Source organism: Chelonoidis abingdonii, chromosome 18 (genome assembly GCF_003597395.2).
Source record: "Chelonoidis abingdonii isolate Lonesome George chromosome 18, CheloAbing_2.0, whole genome shotgun sequence".
Lineage (NCBI taxonomy): Eukaryota > Metazoa > Chordata > Testudines > Testudinidae > Chelonoidis > Chelonoidis abingdonii.
The window spans coordinates 19,984,360-20,002,773 of NC_133786.1; the positions used below are offsets into that span (position 1 = coordinate 19,984,360).

Below are 18,414 nucleotides of genomic sequence, written 5' to 3' on the forward strand. Positions count from 1 at the left end.
ACCCCAGTGGAGACAGAGTTGAATAGGCCCCCTAATTAGTCAGTTCAGCGCTGCACGTGAACCACTTTGGGCAGGACCCAGGCCGAAGTCCATTATAGTGCACGTGAGGGAGGAGTAGGGAAGCTAAAGGAGTACCTGGTGAGCAAAAGAAAAGTCGAAAGGCCCAAGGCGATATTACGTAGCTCAATGACGTGTCTGTTGTACAGAATAGAGCAAATACGAGGGGAAGAAGTAGAGCAACTCCTAGTCCCACGAAAACACATAAGGGCGTACTAGGTTATGCTCACAGTCATTTATTTGGGGGACATCTAGGGGAAGACCAAGGACGCTGGATAGAATAGCTAAGAGGTTTTATTGGACAGGAATACGAGCAGAAGTCCAGCGTTATTGGTGCCTCCTGCCCTGAATGCCAAGCTGATAGCCCCTGACCTCGCTTGCGGGCGCCCACTAGTACCTTTACCTATTTATTGATTCCCGTTCGAGAGGATAGCTATGGACATTGTGGCCCACTAGAAAGTCGCACGGCCACTGAAAACGTACTAGTCATCCTTGACTATGCCACACGATATCACAGAGGCATCCCTTTAAAGAACCCGACGTCTAGGCAATACTAAAGAAGACTACAGGTTTTCGCAGCGTGGGCGATACTGGAGATCTGACAGACCAGGGAACCCCGTTTACTTCAAAACTAATGTAAAGCATTAGGTGCCACTGCTCCGTATACAAGCCATTCGGACCTCCGTCTACCATCCACAAACAACGACTAGTCGAAAGATTCAATCGACCCTCAAAAAGTATGATCCGGAAGGTGGTAGCACACAGATGAGAAGGATGGAACATCTCTTTGCCGATCTAAGTGTTCGCTATACGGGAAGTTCCCCAGGCGTCCACGGGTTTTTCTCCTTTGAACTCTTATAATGACGCCACCCACGCGGGATATTGGATATCGCCAAGGAGGTATTGGAGGGACAACCCAACCAGGAAATATTATTGAGCATGTGTACACAGATGCGAGAGCGGATAACTCGAGACCCGATAGTACGGGGAGCATATAGAAAAAGCACAGAAGGCACAGGCGGACATACTACAACGGTCGGGCGAAAATCGAAAGATTTCAGCCGGGGACGGGGGATGGTGTTAGTGCCGACCACAGAAGACGAAACCTCCTAGCCCAGTTGGCACGGACCATAGGAGATAGGAAGCCATTGGAGAAGTGAATTATAAGGTTAGACACCAGACCGCCGAGCCAGAGCAAATATACCACATCAACTTACTGAAGCCCTGGCATGACAGAGAGATGTGTCTGGTCACTCGAGGAGCTCTACCTCAGGCAGACGGGCCGCAAGGAGCCGGTAAAGATGTCTCCTGACTTAACCCCGAAACAACGATGGAGTCATGAATGATCCACCGGAACCAGGACGTATTTGTACCCAACAGCGAACGGCACTAGTCCAACATCATATTGTCACAGCCCCGAGTAGGGTGACGATAAGACCATATCGAATACTGGAAGCTAAAAGGGAAAGAAATTAGGAGAAGTGCGAAAGATGCTGGACTCGGGGTCATTGAGAATCCCACAGCCATGGTCCAGTCAATCGTACAGTCCCCAAGCCTGATGCACCTGAGGTTTTGTAACGACTCCGGAAATTAAATGAAGTATCCCACTTCGATGCCTACCCGATACCACGCATTGACGCTGGTTGATCAGTTAGGCAAGGCCAAATACCTAACCACCCTAGATCTGACCAAAAGGATATTGGCAAATACCCTGGCCAAGATGCCAGGGAAAAAGACTGCTTTTCTATACCCGATGGCCTGTTCCAGTACACTGTCTCCCCTTTCGGACTCCATGGGCCCTCCCACATTCCAAAGACTGATGGATAATTATTACGAACCATGCCAACTATGCCGCCGCCTATCTAGATGACATAGTTATACATAGCCTGATTGGGGAGAACCCTGGACAAAGTGGAAGCAGTGTGGACGCTTTGCGAAAGGCTGGTCCACCGCAAATCTCTGAAATGCGTGATAGGACTAGCTGAGGCCAAAAACTGGGCATGTCGTAGGGAGAGGGGTGGTGAAGCCCCAATGGAACAAGGTGAGGCTATACAGAGATTGGCCTCGACCAATCCGCAAGAAGCAGGTCTAGAGCATTTTTGGGTATAGTTGGATACTATTGGAGATTCATCCCTCATGTGCCACAAGAGCGGGCCATTGAATGGATCTGATAAAAGCTCGGGGCCCGAGATAGTGAAGTGGACAGATGCGGCGGAAACAGCATTGCAGATTGCGGACAGCCCTATGCTGCCATCCGTACTCATGGCCCAGACTCGAGAAGGAATCATCTGCAGACGGACGCCTCGGGGGTGGGATCTCGGTGCCGTCCTTTCCCAGATGGTAGGGGAGGAGGAGCACCGCATCTTGTACCTCAGCCGAAGCTCCTCCCCAGGGAACAAAAATACGCTGTTTGTGAAAAGGAATGTTTGGCGATAAAGGGGCTATGGAGACTCTCCGCTACTATCTCCTGGGGCGGTGGTTTACCCTTGTGACTGATCACGCCCGCTCCAGTGGATGCATAGGAACAAGGAAAGAAATGCCAGAGTGACGAGGTGGTTCTTCTCTTTGCAACCTTTCCATTTTCGGTCCAGCATAGGCTGGAAGCCAACACGGCAACGCTGATGCCTCTCACGCCAACACTGCCTCTCGTCCGAGTAGCCCAACCCCTGGTGTGAGCAGGGCGGGGGGAATGTGATACAGCATGGCCAGGGCAGCATAAGAGTGTTAGCAGGGGCCTTATTCCCTGCCAAGGGAGGAAGGTTTGCTTAGATAACTAGAACAGCTGTGGCCAATTAGAGCACCTGACTCCAGTTAGAGCACTGACTCCAGTCATGGGCTAAAACCCCTGCTTCAGTCAGACAGGGGTGGGAGTTGAAGGAGAAAGGTTGGATTGGGCAGAGTGCAGATTGCAGAAGAGAAGAGTTTGTCCAGAGAGAAATAGAAGTTTGGAGGAGTGCTGCGGTGGATTGGGAAGCCCAACGAACCCTAGGTAAGGGGCACCAGGCTTGTATAGAAGAAAGGCGAGAAGCCCTTCACAAGCTGACGGATATGAGGGAAGTAACCCGGGGAAAAACCGCTAGTCAAGTGGTTCACCACAAACCCAGGGCCCCTGGGTGGGACCTGGAGTAGGGGCGGGCCCAGGTCTCTCCCTCTCCACTCTCCTCCTCCAAGGCAACCAGGAGTGATAAACTGGTCCAAGGGCAAGCATATCGCCCTGAACCTACCCAGAGAAGAGAACGCGCGAGACCCAGAGAACAATACGCAAATTGCCACACAAATGCCACGATGTTTGGGTTGAAATTCTGCAGGAATGTTCACATACCAACCCAAACTGGACTTGATGAAAAACGCTTACTATAGTTCTCAGTTTGACATCTTCAAACTAGATTTTGGCCAGATGCTTCCTTTTCGCCCTTCGGAGGCCCAGACACCACCAAGCCGTCCATGCTATAGCTGAAAGGGAAGGGGGATAGAGCATTACAGAGAGCAGCTGATTTCAGATCAGTTTACTAAGCTATGCACTAGTCCCAGGACCTGAGTTTGAAGGAACTTGCAAAAACTCCACTTATTTTCACAGAACGAGCAGACTCTCAATTGTTTGTGGCATAGTGCAAGCATAAGGCCCCATTGAGCCCTCTGTGATTAAGGAGCTACTGCAACTCTGAGCTGCCTCATAGGCATGGAGTTAGGTCCCAAAGCAAAAGGGGCTTTTGGGTTTCTGGCCTGAGTTTGTTCTCCTCTCACAGTGTGCTTCTGGATATACTACTGTTTCACTTGACTCCTGCACCAAACAGCCATCTGGAGGCTGGTCTATTCTCTGAGGTCCAGGAGCTGGCAGCTGCTGACACCCTGCGGCTACCCTTACACTGAGGTAAACATATGACCTACAAAATAGCTGGGAAGTGTTGTCTAGATGACAGGCCACTCCACAGGAACTGGAATTCAGGATCTGGGAATGATACAGTGGCAGCAAATGAAGCTTCTAGAGTGAAGATGGTGTTGCCTTCCCCTTTACTCTCTAGCTTCCCCACAGCTGACTGAAGGGTGGTGGTAATGGATGGTATTGCTGGCCTTCCTGGTTCAGGACAGTGTGATATAACAAAGGCATATGTCTTCTGGCCTGATGTAGCTGCTTTGATGCTGTCACTTCCTGACAGTGATGTTAGTTAGACATTCAGTGCACAGCAGTCGGATCTAGGTTCGCTCTCGATTTCACACGTAGGCTTAGCAGTAAAAGACGAGGCTGGGAAGCTGCTTGTGTGATTGGGATTAGGAAAAGATGCAGTGGGTGGTTGGGTGGGAAATGGATAGTGGGCTGTGCCTCTCAGTTAGTAACCCAAGAGCAGTCTAAAGCTCGGGGTCACAAATTGCTGCTCTGTGCAAGCTCGCACTCCAATCCTCTACCAGTGAGCGGCAAGGTCAGGCCTTTACAGCCTTCTCTGCCTGGAATGTCAACCAGAGAGAACTCTCTGTGACTTATTTGCTCCTGTCTCTCTTAAGCTGCTCTACCACGATCTCCTTTGTCCCCGAATCCCCAGTATCCACACTGCTGGCGCACAGCATCACTCCCACCAAAAAATTGAAATGGACCGTACCATCATGCCTGATGGCACCATGTGCCACTGTCACACCGTCCAGTCCAGACCCAAGGTGGACTGTACAGCTGGTAAGGACGATTAGGATTCATACAAGAGGCAGGATTCTAAGACTTTGCTGGTGTTGCTTATCAACATGAAGTTAACTCTTATCTTGCAGGCTACTCTGGGTGGTAGAAAGCTAAATTTTGTTGCAGTCAGATCCAGCAATCCCTGCAATCTGCTCCTTTGCAGCAGGAAAGAAGGGTTGCTGTTGCATCACAAGTGAGATGGTGGTGGTAACACTGCTATTTCACTTCCTACAAGCTACTTAAGAATAAAGAACGGCCATACTGGGTCAGACCAAAAGGTCCATCTAGCCAGTACCTGTCTTCTGACAGCGGCCAATGTCAGTGCCTCCGCAGGAACGAACAGAACAGGGAATCAAGTGATCCATCCCCTGCCGCGCATTCCCAGCTCTGGAAGCAGAGGCTAGGGATACATGGGAATCTCACGTACCCTTGGAGATGCTTTGGCACTTTGCTAACACTGGGGAGGCAAATGTAAATAAGCCTCTTCAAACCACACATGATAAAGGCTGTCTGGAGATGTGGGTTTTAATCCCTTCCTCTTTTGGCTTGGTATGACTTCAGTCTAATCACTCCCCTCTCTGCTCAATTCCTTGTCAGTAAATGAGGAATAAAACTGAAGTGCATGATTTGGGAGTTAATTTGTCAGCACAGAGCGCTACATTTATTCTTCTACAGACCCAAATCCCTTCCACCCTGCTGTGAGATGGTAAAATCCCTTTTCTTGGCACATTTCTTGGGTAGGTTCCAGTGGAGTGAAGAGGAGATCTGCAGTTTGCTCCCCTGGTGTCACTGTTTAAAAATATTCCTGGATGGGGTAGAAATCAGGTATGCTCAGGTCCAGTGTTGGGCTGCTACATTGCCCCATCCCTGGTGAAGATCACCTATCTCAATGTGTGTTTTGTAAACAAGTCCCCTGATGTAAGGGGTCCAATGGTGTCCCCCAAAGGGTTCACCTCCTTGTACTGTATGGGGAAATAGTGAGTTCATTCATCCTTCTCGAAAAGGCAGGTGACCTCAGCTGTGGCCCAGATCCTCCACTTTGTCATCTCTAACTTGTGCCTCTCTTTCCTTTTGAGTCTAGATTCACTTCGAGGTCCCCATCCAAAGGAAGTGACAGAGAAGATGACGACAAGGCTTTCAGAGAGCAGTTGTCCCAGCAGTGCCTTAGCCAGCAACAGCTGTAAGTGCACGAGAAACGGAGATCTTAATCTGGAGCAAAGGAACTCTCTCCTCCTTCACAGTAAAAGCTGGGGATTGAGTCAATGAGACTCATCAGCAGTGGCCAAATGCAGCTCATCCTCGTGGTCCCACCCTACCCACTGCAGGAGAGCCTATTGAATTAAAATGTTCCATAGGTTCTATATTCCAGACTTTGAATTGTTCATGATCATTGAAGCAAAATTTCCTGAGTTTCTCTAAGGGAAGAGTGGATTAGTTAAAAACCCAACCCTCTACTCCTTGTTGTCAGTTGTGGGTTGCAATGTGTACATGCTGTCCCAGCTCTGCGCAGAGAGCTGAAACAGCAGATCTCAATTGAACGGTCAAAAAAGAGAAAGGACCCTGTCGGTAGGAAGGACGTTCAGCCAGGTTTATTGTTGACGAAGCACAGTCCTAGGTATCCCATAGACTCTACAGGACCACTAACGCATGTATTTCCGTACAGTTGGACTAGGCTCAGTGAGTGGGGACTTGCAATTCGGCCTCCTGCGGCCCCACAAAACACCCCTTCTAGACCTCCCTTTACACTGAAATACAAACAAGTTACCTGTTACGCTTCTGACTTGATTAGTTACCCACCCTTATCTGTACATGTTGGTTTAGAATCAAAACATCTCTGTCATTCGCGTGCTGTGTCCTTGACCTTTAATCTTAAGAGAGCTAGATGTGTCTCTGTACCCATCTGGAATGTTTACAACCACATCGTGGTATGGGGTGTTGTTCTGGCACTAACCTTGTGGAATGTGTTACGTGAATATCTTAGCTGCCCAAGAAGTGCTTGTGAGTTTTCTAGTACAAGCTCCCATTCTGCCAGGTTCTGTGAACTTGCGAAATAGGCATGTTTTTAACCAGCTGACTTTGCTTGACTCTTGCAAACTTTGTTTCTTCGAGGATGCTCATGTCATTAAAAGTAGGTATGTGCGACCACATGCACAATCGTCGGAAGTGTTTTCCCCCTAGCACTACCCGTCAGGTCAGGCTTGGAGCGCCCTGGAGTGGCACGCCTTACGGCGGTGAATATAGGGTACCCTGCCGAGGCCCCAATTGCCTCTTCAGGTTCCTCTTACCGCCATATCAGTGGGTAGCTTGGGCTAGTCTGTATCCACAAAAACACAAGGATACCGGATGGACCTTAAAGACTAGCAGATTTATTGGGCACTAAGCTCTTTTGGGTAAAACCTACTTACGTCAGAATGCACCATGGACATCGTTGGAGGCTGCTTTGTTTTCTTGCCTTGAGCAACTCTTCTCCTATGCGAACATGTGGTCTTGCTATCCCATATAGTAGTTAGTTCTTAGATAAGTTTCTGTGCGGGTTACCCCTCATCGACCTTATTTTTCTACTCCCCTCTGGGACTCGGCCCATGCCTTGGTCTCAAGGTCTTCAGATCTGCCAGGTTCTGCTCAGAAATCTATGCCCAGGGAGAGCCTCAACGACTCCTGCTTATATCCTTGGATCCTCCACCAGACCTACAATGTAAAGAGTTTTTAGGCTTCCCCGTTGGACTCCCTGGGACAGGAGGCCGAAATCGAGGAGGTTGGGCCTCATAGAGTGGGAGGTGGCAACCCAGCACCCGCCGGTGCCGGCAGAGCTGGCCATCCTCACCTCAGCACTGATCACCAGCACTGTCCCACATAGACCACTGCCATGGAGCCCAAGATCAGACTCTGAGCCAGAAGTCATATGTCTCCGATGCAGCCAGCACCGATCTAATCGCTCCAGGCAAAAGAGACCTAGCAAACTTTTGGTGATGCCTAGCCACTACAGTGACAGGCGCCCCACATCAGTGACCCTTGGGTGTATCATCCAAGCCCAGGGACCAAGCCGCTAGGTCTTCTTGGTCCACCTCAGATAGATGGGGGGCCTCCCTCTGCTCTAGGTGAGGGAACTCCCAGGGGTTCCAAGACCAGCGCCTGGGCTGCACCAAACTCGGCACCAAGTTTGCGTCCAGCATCGCGTCTGCCATTGCAAGCAAGGAACGTACCCTTGCACGAGAGGCCCTCCAAATGAATTGGAAGGTCAGGAGACCCCATGCGATGAGGCTGCTATCATCCTCACTCCCTTGACTGTCTCTTTTACTGGCTTTGGCCAATAGAGCCCATCAGGAGCTGCTCAGAAGAATTAGTCCCAATCTGACCTCCAAGCAGAAGAGGGGTCAGAAGAAATGACCCTATGGTGGACATTCTGATGCCAGAAGGTCCTTCCCAGGATGGGCCCTTGTCCCCATTGATCAACGACCCATTCCACAACACTACCAAGACCCTCTGCACACGCCTGTTTCCGTTTATCCCATGGCTAAAAGGGTGGAGAGAAGTACTATTGTACCCTCCTAAGGGGTACTAATACCTTCTTCACCCACCTCGAGACTGGCACACGGTCATGAATGTGGCCAATCGCCAGGAAAGGCAGGGTCACCAGGGCCCACACTCCAAAGTCTATCTGAAAAAGAGGCAAAGGAAGAATGGATCTTACCCATAGGCTATTCCCAACTGAGGAAGAGAAGAGTTTGTCCAGAGAGAAATAGAAGGTTTGGAGGAGTGCTGCGGTGGATTGGGAAGCCCAACAGAAACCCTAGGTAAGGGGCACCAGGCTTGTATAGAAGAAAGGCGAGAAGCCCTTCACAAGCTGACGGATATGAGAGGGAAGTAACCCGGGGAAGAAACCGCTAGTCAAGTGGTTCACCACAACCCCAGGGCCCCTGGGTTGGGACCTGGAGTAGGGGGCGGGCCCAGGTCTCTCCCTCTCCACTCTCCTCCTCCAAGGGCACCAGGGGAGTGATTAAGAACTGGTCCAGAGGCAAGCAATATCGCCCTGAACCTACCCCAGAGAAGAGAATGCGCGAGACCCAGAGAACAATACTGGCAATTTGCCACAAATGCCACGATGTTTGGGTTGCAAATTCTGCAGGGAATGTTCACATACCAACCCAAACTGGACTTGATGAAAAACGCTTACTATAGTTCTCAGGTTTGACATCTTCAAACCTAGATTTTGGGCCAGATGCTTTCCTTTTCGCCCTTCGGATGCCCAGACACCACCAAGCCGTTGCATGCTATAGCTGAAAGGGGAAGGGGGATATGAGCATTACAGAGAGCAGCTGGATTTCAGATCAGTTGTACTAAGCTATGCACTAGTCCCAGGACCTGAGTTTGAAGGAACTTGCAAAACTCCACCTTATTTTCACAGAACGAGCAGACTCTCAATTGGTTTGTGGCATAGTGCAAGCATAAGGCCCCATTGAGCCCTCCTGTGATTAAGGAGCTACTGCAACTCTGAGGCTGCCTCATAGGGGCATGGAGTTAGGTCCCCAAAGGCAAAAGGGGCTTTTGGGGGTTTCTGGCCTGAGTTTGTTCTCCCTCTCACAGATGTGCTTCTGGGATATACTACTGTTTCACTTGACTCCTGCACCAAACAGCCATCTGGGAGGCTGGTCTATTCTCTGAGTCCAGGAGCTGGGCAGCTGCTGACACCTGCGGCTACCCTTACACTGGAGGTAAACATATGACCTACAAATAGCTGGGAAGTGTTGTCTAGATGACAGGCCACTCCACAGGAACTGGAATTCAGGATCTGGGAATGATACAGTGGCAGCAAATGAAGCTTCTAGAGTGAAGAATGGTGTTGCCTTCCCCTTTACTCTCTAGCTTCCCCACAGCTGACTGAAGGAGTGGTGGTAATGGATGGTGTATGGCTGGCCTTCCTGGTTCGAGGACAGTGTGATATAACAAAGGGCATATGTCTTTCTGGCCTGATGTAGCTGCTTATGATGCTGTCACTTCCCTGACAGTGATGTTAGTTAGGACATTCAGTGCACAGCAGTCGGATCTAGGTTCGCTCTCTGATTTCAACACTGTAGGCTTAGCAGATAAAAGACGAGGCTTGGAAGCTGCTTGTGTGATTGGGGATTAGGGAAAAGATGCAGTGGGTGGTTGGGTGGGAAATGGATAGTGGGCTGTGCCTCTCAGTTAGTAACCCAAGAGCAGTCTAAAGCTCTGGGGTCACAAATTGCTGCTCTGTGCAAGCTCGCACTCCAAGTCCTCTTACCATGTGAGCGGAAGTCAGGCCTTTACAGCCTTTCTCGCCTGGAATGTCACCAGAGAGAGACTCTCTGTGACTTATTTGCTTCCTGTTCTCTCTTAAGCTGCTCTACCACGAGTCTCCTTTGTCCCCGAATCCCCAGTATGCCACATCGCTGCGCACCAGCATCACTCCCACCAAAAAAATTGAAATGGACCGTACCATCATGCCTGATGGCACCATTGTGACCACTGTCACCACCGTCCAGTCCAGACCCAAGGTGGACTGTAAGCTGGGTAAGGACTGATTAGGACTTCATACAGAGGCAGGTATCTAAGACTTTGCTGGTGTTTGCTTTATCAACATGAAGTTAACTCTTATCTTGCCAGGCTAGCTCTGGGTGGTAAGAAGCTAAATTTTTGTTGCAGTCAGATCCAGCAATCCCTGCAATCTGCTCCTTTTGCAGCAGGAAAGAAGGGTTGCTGTTGGCATCACAAGTGTAGATGGTGGTGGTAACACTGCTATTTCACTTCCTACAAGCTACTTAAGAATGTAAGAACGGCCATACTGGGTCAGACCAAAGGTCCATCTAGCCCAGTACCCTGTCTTCTGACAGCGGCCAATGTCAGGTGCCCCGCAGGGAACGAACAGAACAGGGAATCAAGTGATCCATCCCCTGTCGCCCATTCCCAGCTTCTGGGAAGCAGAGGCTAGGGATACATGGGGAATCTCACTGTACCCTTGGAGGATGCTTTTGGCACTTTGCTAACACTGGGGAGGCAAATGTAAAATAAGCCTCTTCAACCACACATGATAAAGGCTGTCTGGAGATGTGGGTTTTAATCCCTTCTCCGTTTTTGGCTTTTGGTATGACTTCAGTCTAATCACTTCCCCCTCTCTGCTTCAATTTCCTTGTCAGTAAAATGAGGATAATACTGAATGCATGTATTTGGGAGGTTAATTTGTCAGCACAGAGCGCTACATATTATTCTTCTACAGACCCAAATCCCCTTCCACCCTGCTGTGGGATGGTAAAAATCCCTTTTCTTGGCACATTTCTTGGGTAGGGTTCCAGGTGGAGTGAAGAGGAGATCTGCAGTTTGCTCCCCTGGTGTCACTGTTTAAAAATATTTCCTGGGATGGGGTGAGAAATCAGGGTATGCCAGGTCCAGTGTTTGGGCTGCTACATTTGCCCCATCCCTGGTGAAGATCACCTATCTCAATGTGTGTTTTGGTAAACAAGTCCTGCTGGATGTAAGGGGTCCAATGGTGTCCCCCAAAGGGTTCACCTCCTTGTATCTGTATGGGGAAATAGTGAGTTCATTTCATCCTTCTCAAAAGGCAGGTGACCTCAGCTGTGGCCCAGATCCTCCACTTTGTCATCTTCTTAACTTTGTGCCTCTCTTTCCTTTTTGAGTCTAGATTCACCTTCGAGGTCCCCATCCAAAGTGGAAGTGACAGAGAAGATGACGACAAGGCTTTCAGAGAGCAGTTGTCCCAGCAGTGCCTTAGCCAGCAACAGCTGTAAGTGCACGAGAAACGGAGATCTTAATCTGGAGCAAAGGAACTCTCTCCTCCTTCACAGTAAAAGCTGGGGATTGAGTCAATGAGACTCATCAGCAGTGGCCAAATGCAGCTCATCCTCGTGGTCCCACCCTACCCACTGCAGGAGGAGCCTATTGAATTAAAATGTTCCATATGGTTCTATATTCCAGACTTTGAATTGTTCATGATCATTGAAGCAAATTTCCTGAGTTTCTCTAAGGGGAAGAGTGGATTAGTTAAAAACCCAACCCTCTACTCCTTGTTGTCAGTTGTGGGTTGCATGTGTACATGCTGTCCCAGCTCTGCGCAGAGAGCTGACACAGCAGATCTCAATTGAACTGTCAAAAAAGAGAAAGACCCTGTTCTGTAGGAAGGACGTTCAGCCAGGTTTATTGTTGACGAAGCACAGTCCTAGTATCCCATAGACTCTACAGGACCACTAACGCATGTATTTCCGTTACAGTGGACTAGCTCAGTGAGTGGCGGGACTTGCAATTCTGCCTCCTCGGCCCCACAAAGACACCCCTTCTAGGACTCCCTCTTTATACACTGATACAAACAAGTTACCTGTTACGCTTCTGACTTGATTAGTTACCACCCATTATCTTGTACATGTTGGTTAGATCAAAACATCTCTGTCCATCGCTGCTGTTGTCCTGACCTTATCTTTAAGAGAGCTAGTGTGTCCCTGTACCATCTTCGGGGAATGTGTTTACACCACATCGTGGTATTGGGGTGTTGTTCTGGCACTAACCTTGTGGAATGTGTTTACGTGAATACTTAGTGCCAAGAAGTGCTTGTGGTTTTTGCAGTACCAGCCCTATTTCTGCCAGGTTCTGTGAACTTGCAAATAGGCATGTTTTGTAACCAGGCCTGACTTCTGCTTGACTCTTGCAAACTTTGTTTTCTTCGAGTGATTGCTCATGTCAATTAAAAGTAGGTATGTGTGCACCACATGCACAATCGTCGGAAGGTTTTCCCCCTAGCACTACCCGTCGGGTCGGCTGTGGAGCGCCCTGGAGTGGCACCCTTACGGCGGTGAATATAGGTCCCTGCCGACCCATTGCCTCTTCAGTTCCTTCTTACCGCCAGTATCAGTGGGTAGCTGGGCTAGTCTGTATCCACAAAAACAACAAGGAGTCCGGTGGTACCTTAAAGACTAACAGATTTATTTGGGCATAAGCTTTTGTGGGTAAAAAACCTCACTTCTTCAGATGCACCAGTGACAGTCGTTGGAGCTGCTTTGTTTTCTTGCCTTGAGCAAGCTCTTCTCCTAGCGAACAGTTGTTCTTGTATCCTATATAGTTAGTTAGTTCTTAGATAAGTTTCTGTTGGGGGTTACCCCTCATCCCCTATTTTTCTACTCCCCTCTGGGGACTGGGCCATGCCTTGGTCTCAAGGCTTCAGATCCTGCAGGTCTTGCCAGAAATCTATGCCCAGGGAGAGCCTCACGACTCCTGCTTAAATTGCTTGGGGGAAGTCCACCAGACCTACAAGTGTAAGATTTTTAGGAGCTTCCCCCCGTTGGACTCCCTGGGACAGGAGAGCCAAATCGAGGAGTTGGGCCTCATAGAGATGGCAACCCAGCACTCCCCGGTGCCGGCAGAGCTGGCCATCCTCACCTCAGCACTGATCACCAGCACTGTCCCACATGCCACTGCCATGGAGCCCAAGATCAGACTCTGAGCCAGAGTCATATGTCTCCAGATGCAGCCAGCACCGATCTCATCGCTCCAGGCATAAAGAGACCTAGCAACTTTTGGTGATGCCCTAGCCACTACAGTGACAGGCGCCCACTCAGTGACTCCTTGGGTGTATCATCAAGCCCAGGGACCAAGCGCTAGGTCCTTCTTGGTCACCTCAGATAGATGGGGGGCCTCCATCTGCCTCTATGGTGAGGGAACCTCCCAGGGGTTCCAAGACCAGCGCCTGGGCTGGCACCAAACTCGGCACCAAGTTTGCGTCCAGCATCGCGTCTGCCATTGCACAGGAAGTACCTGCACGAGAGGCCCTCCATGAATTGGAAGGTCAGGAGGACCCCATGCCGATGAGGGCTGCTTCATCCTCCTCCCCTGACTGTCTCTTTACTGGCTTTGGCCAATAGAGCCCATCAGGAGCTGCTCAGAAGAATAGTCCCAAATCTTGACCTCCAAGCAGAAGAGGTGTCAGAAGAAATGGACCCTATGGTGGACATTCTGATGCCAGAAGGTCCTTCCAGGATGGCCTTGCCATTGATCAAGACCATCCACAACACTACCAAGACCCTCTGGCACACGCCTGTTTCCGTTTATCCCATGGCTAAAAGGGTGGAGAGGAAGTACTTTGTACCCTCTAAGGGGTACGAATACCTTCTCACCCACCCTCAGCTGGGCACACTGGTCATGAATGTGGCCATCGCCAAGGAAAGGCAGGGTCACCAGGGCCCCACTCCAAAGTCTATCTGAAAAGAGGCAAAGAAGATGGATCTCTACAGCCATAAGGTCTATTCCACTGAGGGGCTCCAGCTTCAAATCACTAATGGGCAGGGGGTTCTTAGCTGCTATAGTTTTAACTCTTGGAACTCCTTGCTCAATGAGGAGTTCAGGGTGCGGGAAGGGGCTCCAAGTGAAGGAGTGGGGGGGGGATGGGGGAGCAGTCTCTGGGGTGGGCCTGGGGATGAGGATTTGGGGTGTAGGAGGGTGCTCCAGGCAGGGACTGAGGGGTTCAGAGGGCAGGAGGGAGATCAGGGCTGGGCCAGGGGGTTGGGGTGCAGGTTCCAGCTGGGAGTGCAGGGTTTGGGGTGCATGAGGGTGCTCTGAGCTGGGATCAAAGGGTTTGGAGGGCAGGAGGGGGATCAGGGCTGGCGCAGGTGGTTGGGGCGCAGGGAGAGGCTATGGGGTGCAGGTTTCAAACGGTGCGTACTTCTTCAAGTGGCTCCCAGAAGCAGCGGTCATGTCCCCACTCCGGCTCCTAAGCGGAGCCTCGGCTAGGCAGCTCTGCGCACTGCCCTGTCCATAGGCACCACCCCTACAGTTCCAATTGGCCGCAGTTCCCAGACAATGGGAGTTGTGCGGGCGGCGGCAGCGTGCAGAGTGGAACCCCCTGGCTGCCCCTACATGTCGGAGCTGAAGTGGGGCCATGCTGCCACTTCTGGGAGCCACATGGAGCACCCCCCCTGACCCTGTTCCCCAGCTGGAGCACCACAGCACCGGAGCAGGGCAAGCCCCGGACTCCTCTCCCCAGCCGGAGCTTGAGGACGAGCTTAAAACAGCTGACGTGCCGGATCTGGCATGTGGGACATAGTATGCCCACCCCTTTCTAGAGCAACCTGAAAGTCCTTGGGGTTTTATGAGCTGGTCCCACAAAGGAAGCATTTTAAGCCTCAGCCCCTGCCTTGCTTCTGCCCCTCTTGGCCAAGGCAAGACTAGAACAGGAGGTGGGGTAGGAGTAATAGGAAAAGGCCTCTCCTCCTTTACCCAGGGCCAAGGCACGGCGAGACAGTCGCCGACTCCTAAGAACATTCTCAAAGAACATGTTTATTCCAAGACCACTTGCCTCCCCTCTGTTGGAGTATCGAGCAAGAAGAACTGAAGAGGTGGCAGGGACCTGTATTCACCACCATAATTGTGCCACTCCAGGGTGCTCCACAGCTGACCTGGCGGGTACCGCTAGGGGAAAAACCTTCTGACAATCATGCATGCGGCACTCACACACCTACTTGGAATGAACATGAGCAACACATCTCGAAGAACAACAGTAGTTACAAAAGGTAGGTAACCATTTTTTATCTCAGCAGGACCTGACTTTAGTTCAGGCTTCAGACCTTACACCAAGCCCCTCGTACCAACCCTCATGTCTCAGGCTCTGTTTCTAATGGATCCTCTAATTTCCTTCCACACTTCGTCATCCATCTTGCATGTCTGTAAGAGGTCTCATCCCAAAGTGCTTCACAGGTTGTATACCCGTGGATTGCTTCTCACCTCTGAGATAGAACACACTAGTTGTTGAACAGTATACAACAAATCTTCAGGACAGTTTAGGACAGGAAGTGAAGCAGAATCTCACATCCATTAGAAACTGCATGATGGATTTAAGGAGGCAAAGTGAAATTACCAGAGTCAGTAATTTGTGTCAGGGCACAAGCAACCAAACTCCTAATATTTTACAAAAAGTTCTAGGGGAACTTTGATGCCCATGAGTGGCTGGGACTCTGAATTTTTAAGTCCCTTTAGTTCAGCTGTCAACTCTTCCAAGACTTCCTTCTCCAGCATCATACAGGTCATTCAGGGAAGTCTGTGGTAACTCTTCTTCTTGGGCCCATTTCCCCTCTCTTCTCTCCCCCCCATGCCGGTACGCTTGGTCCACTGATAATGCATCTCAGTCTGGAGGTGACTTATCTCTGCTCAGGAGCGCTGCAATCATGTCCGGGGGTTGTTTCCTCTTTTGTCTTCAGCGGACAGTCACATGTCCAATGGCTTGGATCCTGTGACCGAGACAGCAATCAGGCAGTTGACTGAAACGAATAACAAATCTGCCAAGAAGACCCCTACAAAACGCAGCACACTTATCATCTCGGGAGTTTCCAAGGTAACTGGTGATCTGGGAACTCTCCCCCAAAGTTTGTGCGCTGAGATTTGTTAATAGGGGTATGGGTGTCATGATGGTTGGCCCTGCAGGGGACCTCATATACAAAGGAATCTGTTTGTGCTGAATAATGACCTGCAGTCATGTAGCATCACCCCACAAAGGATCTCAAAGCACATTGCCATCGTTAAAATGCAGCTGTCTTTGGGGGTTCAGTAGGTCACAGCAGTAGGACAGAAAGATATACTCAGTCATGGGTTAGGGGTTGTTATAAAAGTGGATGGGTAGGGTTCTGTGGCCTGCTTTGTGCAGGAGGTCAGACTAGATGATCATATTGGTCCCTTCTGACCTACGAGTCTGAGTCTATGATGCAGCGTCCAGTTGAAATTTCATGGGAGATTTAGAGAAGGGGAAAGGGATTTCGCCAGATGTCCCTGGCTGGAGGACGGAGGAGGAGAATCATGCTATGCTATGAAATCCACGCACTTCAAATATCTCTTGCCAAATATTGGCAACTATACAAACATACACTCTCCTAGTACTACACTGACTGGGGCATTGGGTCCTCTGAGGAAACAGAACTTGAAGGATTCGGAATCAAAACATGGGGTTTCACAGTGCTTAAGAACATGTGCAAAGCCCATCCATCCTGAGCCTCAGAGTCCCACCTGATGTTCCTCTCTTGGAGCAGTTAAATGTTTTGAAATATCACTTGGTAGTTTCTTCTCTCCTTCCAGGCCCTAGAAGCTCATTTTTCTCTGGATGGGATAATTAGTAAGAACAGCTTGAGCTCTTTATTTTTAAAGAGGGGAGGAGATGCCCCAATGGAGATGAAGGTAATTTGTGAACTTTAACTCTCAACTTCTGTCTGTTTGACCTTTGCATCCCCTTCAGGTACCAATTGCCCAAGATGAAATGGCACTTTCTCTTGGTTATGCGGCATCTATGGAGGCCACCATGCATGGATACTCCATAATGGCAGGCATGTGTAACCACCCGCAGAGCTCCACTGAGCCGTCCCAGCTGCTGGAAGGATCATTCTCAGGACAGAGAGCTAGTCAGGAGCTGGATGAGACAACACAGTCAGACATCTCTGAGAGACCCTCAGTGGAGGATGTGGAATCTGAAACTGGCTCCACAGGAGCCCTCGAGACCAGGAGCTTAAAGGATCACAAAGGTGAGGCTGAGTAAGCAATGTTCAGCACAGCAGGGCCTGGGGGATGGCATGACAGTCTCTCGCTTTGGTAGTGTAACATCCTCCCTCTAGCATCTGACGTGCGGGTCACGTTAACTTCGCTTGTGTTCTGTATATCTGCTTTCATAATGAGGGGCAGAAGGGAAATTTTTTGAATAAGTAGTTACGGCTACTTTGGTTAGGGTTTGGGTGGGATGTTAGGGGTTTTTTTCTCTGTGTGTGTGTGTGTTTTGTTGTTTTTGTTTTTTTTTTTTAAGGCAGTCACTTGTGAGCAAATCAAGGTGAACTGTTTACTGTAATTCACGCTGCTAGCTAGGAGATCTTGCTAATTACTCAGCTGAGTAAGTGAGCAAATAAACAAGCAGGATACATTACAAAATAGCAGAAGAGAATAGTGTAATTTTTAAGAATAGCTCGCTAGTAAGTATTCTACAGGTATAGCTCATAAATTACAATGGCTATATTATGGGAGACCTTGCTATAGTGTCTGTTCGAGCTTTGGTGAGAATTGGAGCTGGTGTTAGGTGTATGTGTGTGAATTGTGTGCTGGAGGTTCTGCTGTAGTTAAGGAAAAGAACCAAACACTTCTGCCTAGGCTAAATATTGATTGGCCGTCTGCATATGAGGCAGTAGAATTGTGCTGGAGCCCCAGTTTAGACATAGGACATTGGTCCTGAATGCATCCCTAACTTCCCCAAACCCATTGTCATGGATGTAAGGCTAATGTGTTGAAATTCAGCAAAATATGAACCATGGAAAAGTGTTTTATTAGGAGAGAATCTTGCCCCCATATTGATGAGCCTCAGAGAGAAAGGTGCAGGATTGCATTGTAGTCACTAGCAAAGAACTAGCTCCAGTGATCACCAGTAAGAAAATGGAGACAGAAGGGTAAAAAAGATAAGGAAGAAATGGCACGCTAAATCACTGAGCTGATCTCTTGCCCACTCCCTCTTGCTCAGAGGTAGGCTAGTGCAATGGTTCTCAACTAGAGGTCCAGGGCCCTCTGGGGACTAGGGGGCTGCGAGAAGGTTTCAGAGGGTCTGCCAAGCAGGGCCTATGTTAGACTTGCTAGAGTCCAGGGCAGAAAGCCGAAGCCCCACCTTGTGGGGCTGGAGTCCGAGGCCCTGAGCCCTGCCACCTGGGGCTGAAGCT

The 18,414-nt window shown here is 49.8% G+C and overlaps 1 protein-coding gene across 3 annotated transcripts in view; it reads left to right on the forward strand.

The window, feature by feature from the left end:
- Positions 1–18,414, forward strand: part of C2CD2L (C2CD2 like) — a 42,424-nt gene that overhangs the window by 15,288 nt on the left and 8,722 nt on the right. For all 3 annotated transcript variants that reach the window (XM_075073571.1, XM_032776143.2, XM_032776140.2), the window contains exons 9-13: positions 9,308–9,435; positions 10,084–10,255; positions 11,382–11,483; positions 15,937–16,070; positions 16,962–17,244. In XM_075073571.1, the coding sequence (XP_074929672.1) occupies positions 9,308–9,435; positions 10,084–10,255; positions 11,382–11,483; positions 15,937–16,070; positions 16,962–17,244 (819 nt within the window). The remainder of the gene's footprint in view (positions 1–9,307; positions 9,436–10,083; positions 10,256–11,381; positions 11,484–15,936; positions 16,071–16,961; positions 17,245–18,414) is intronic.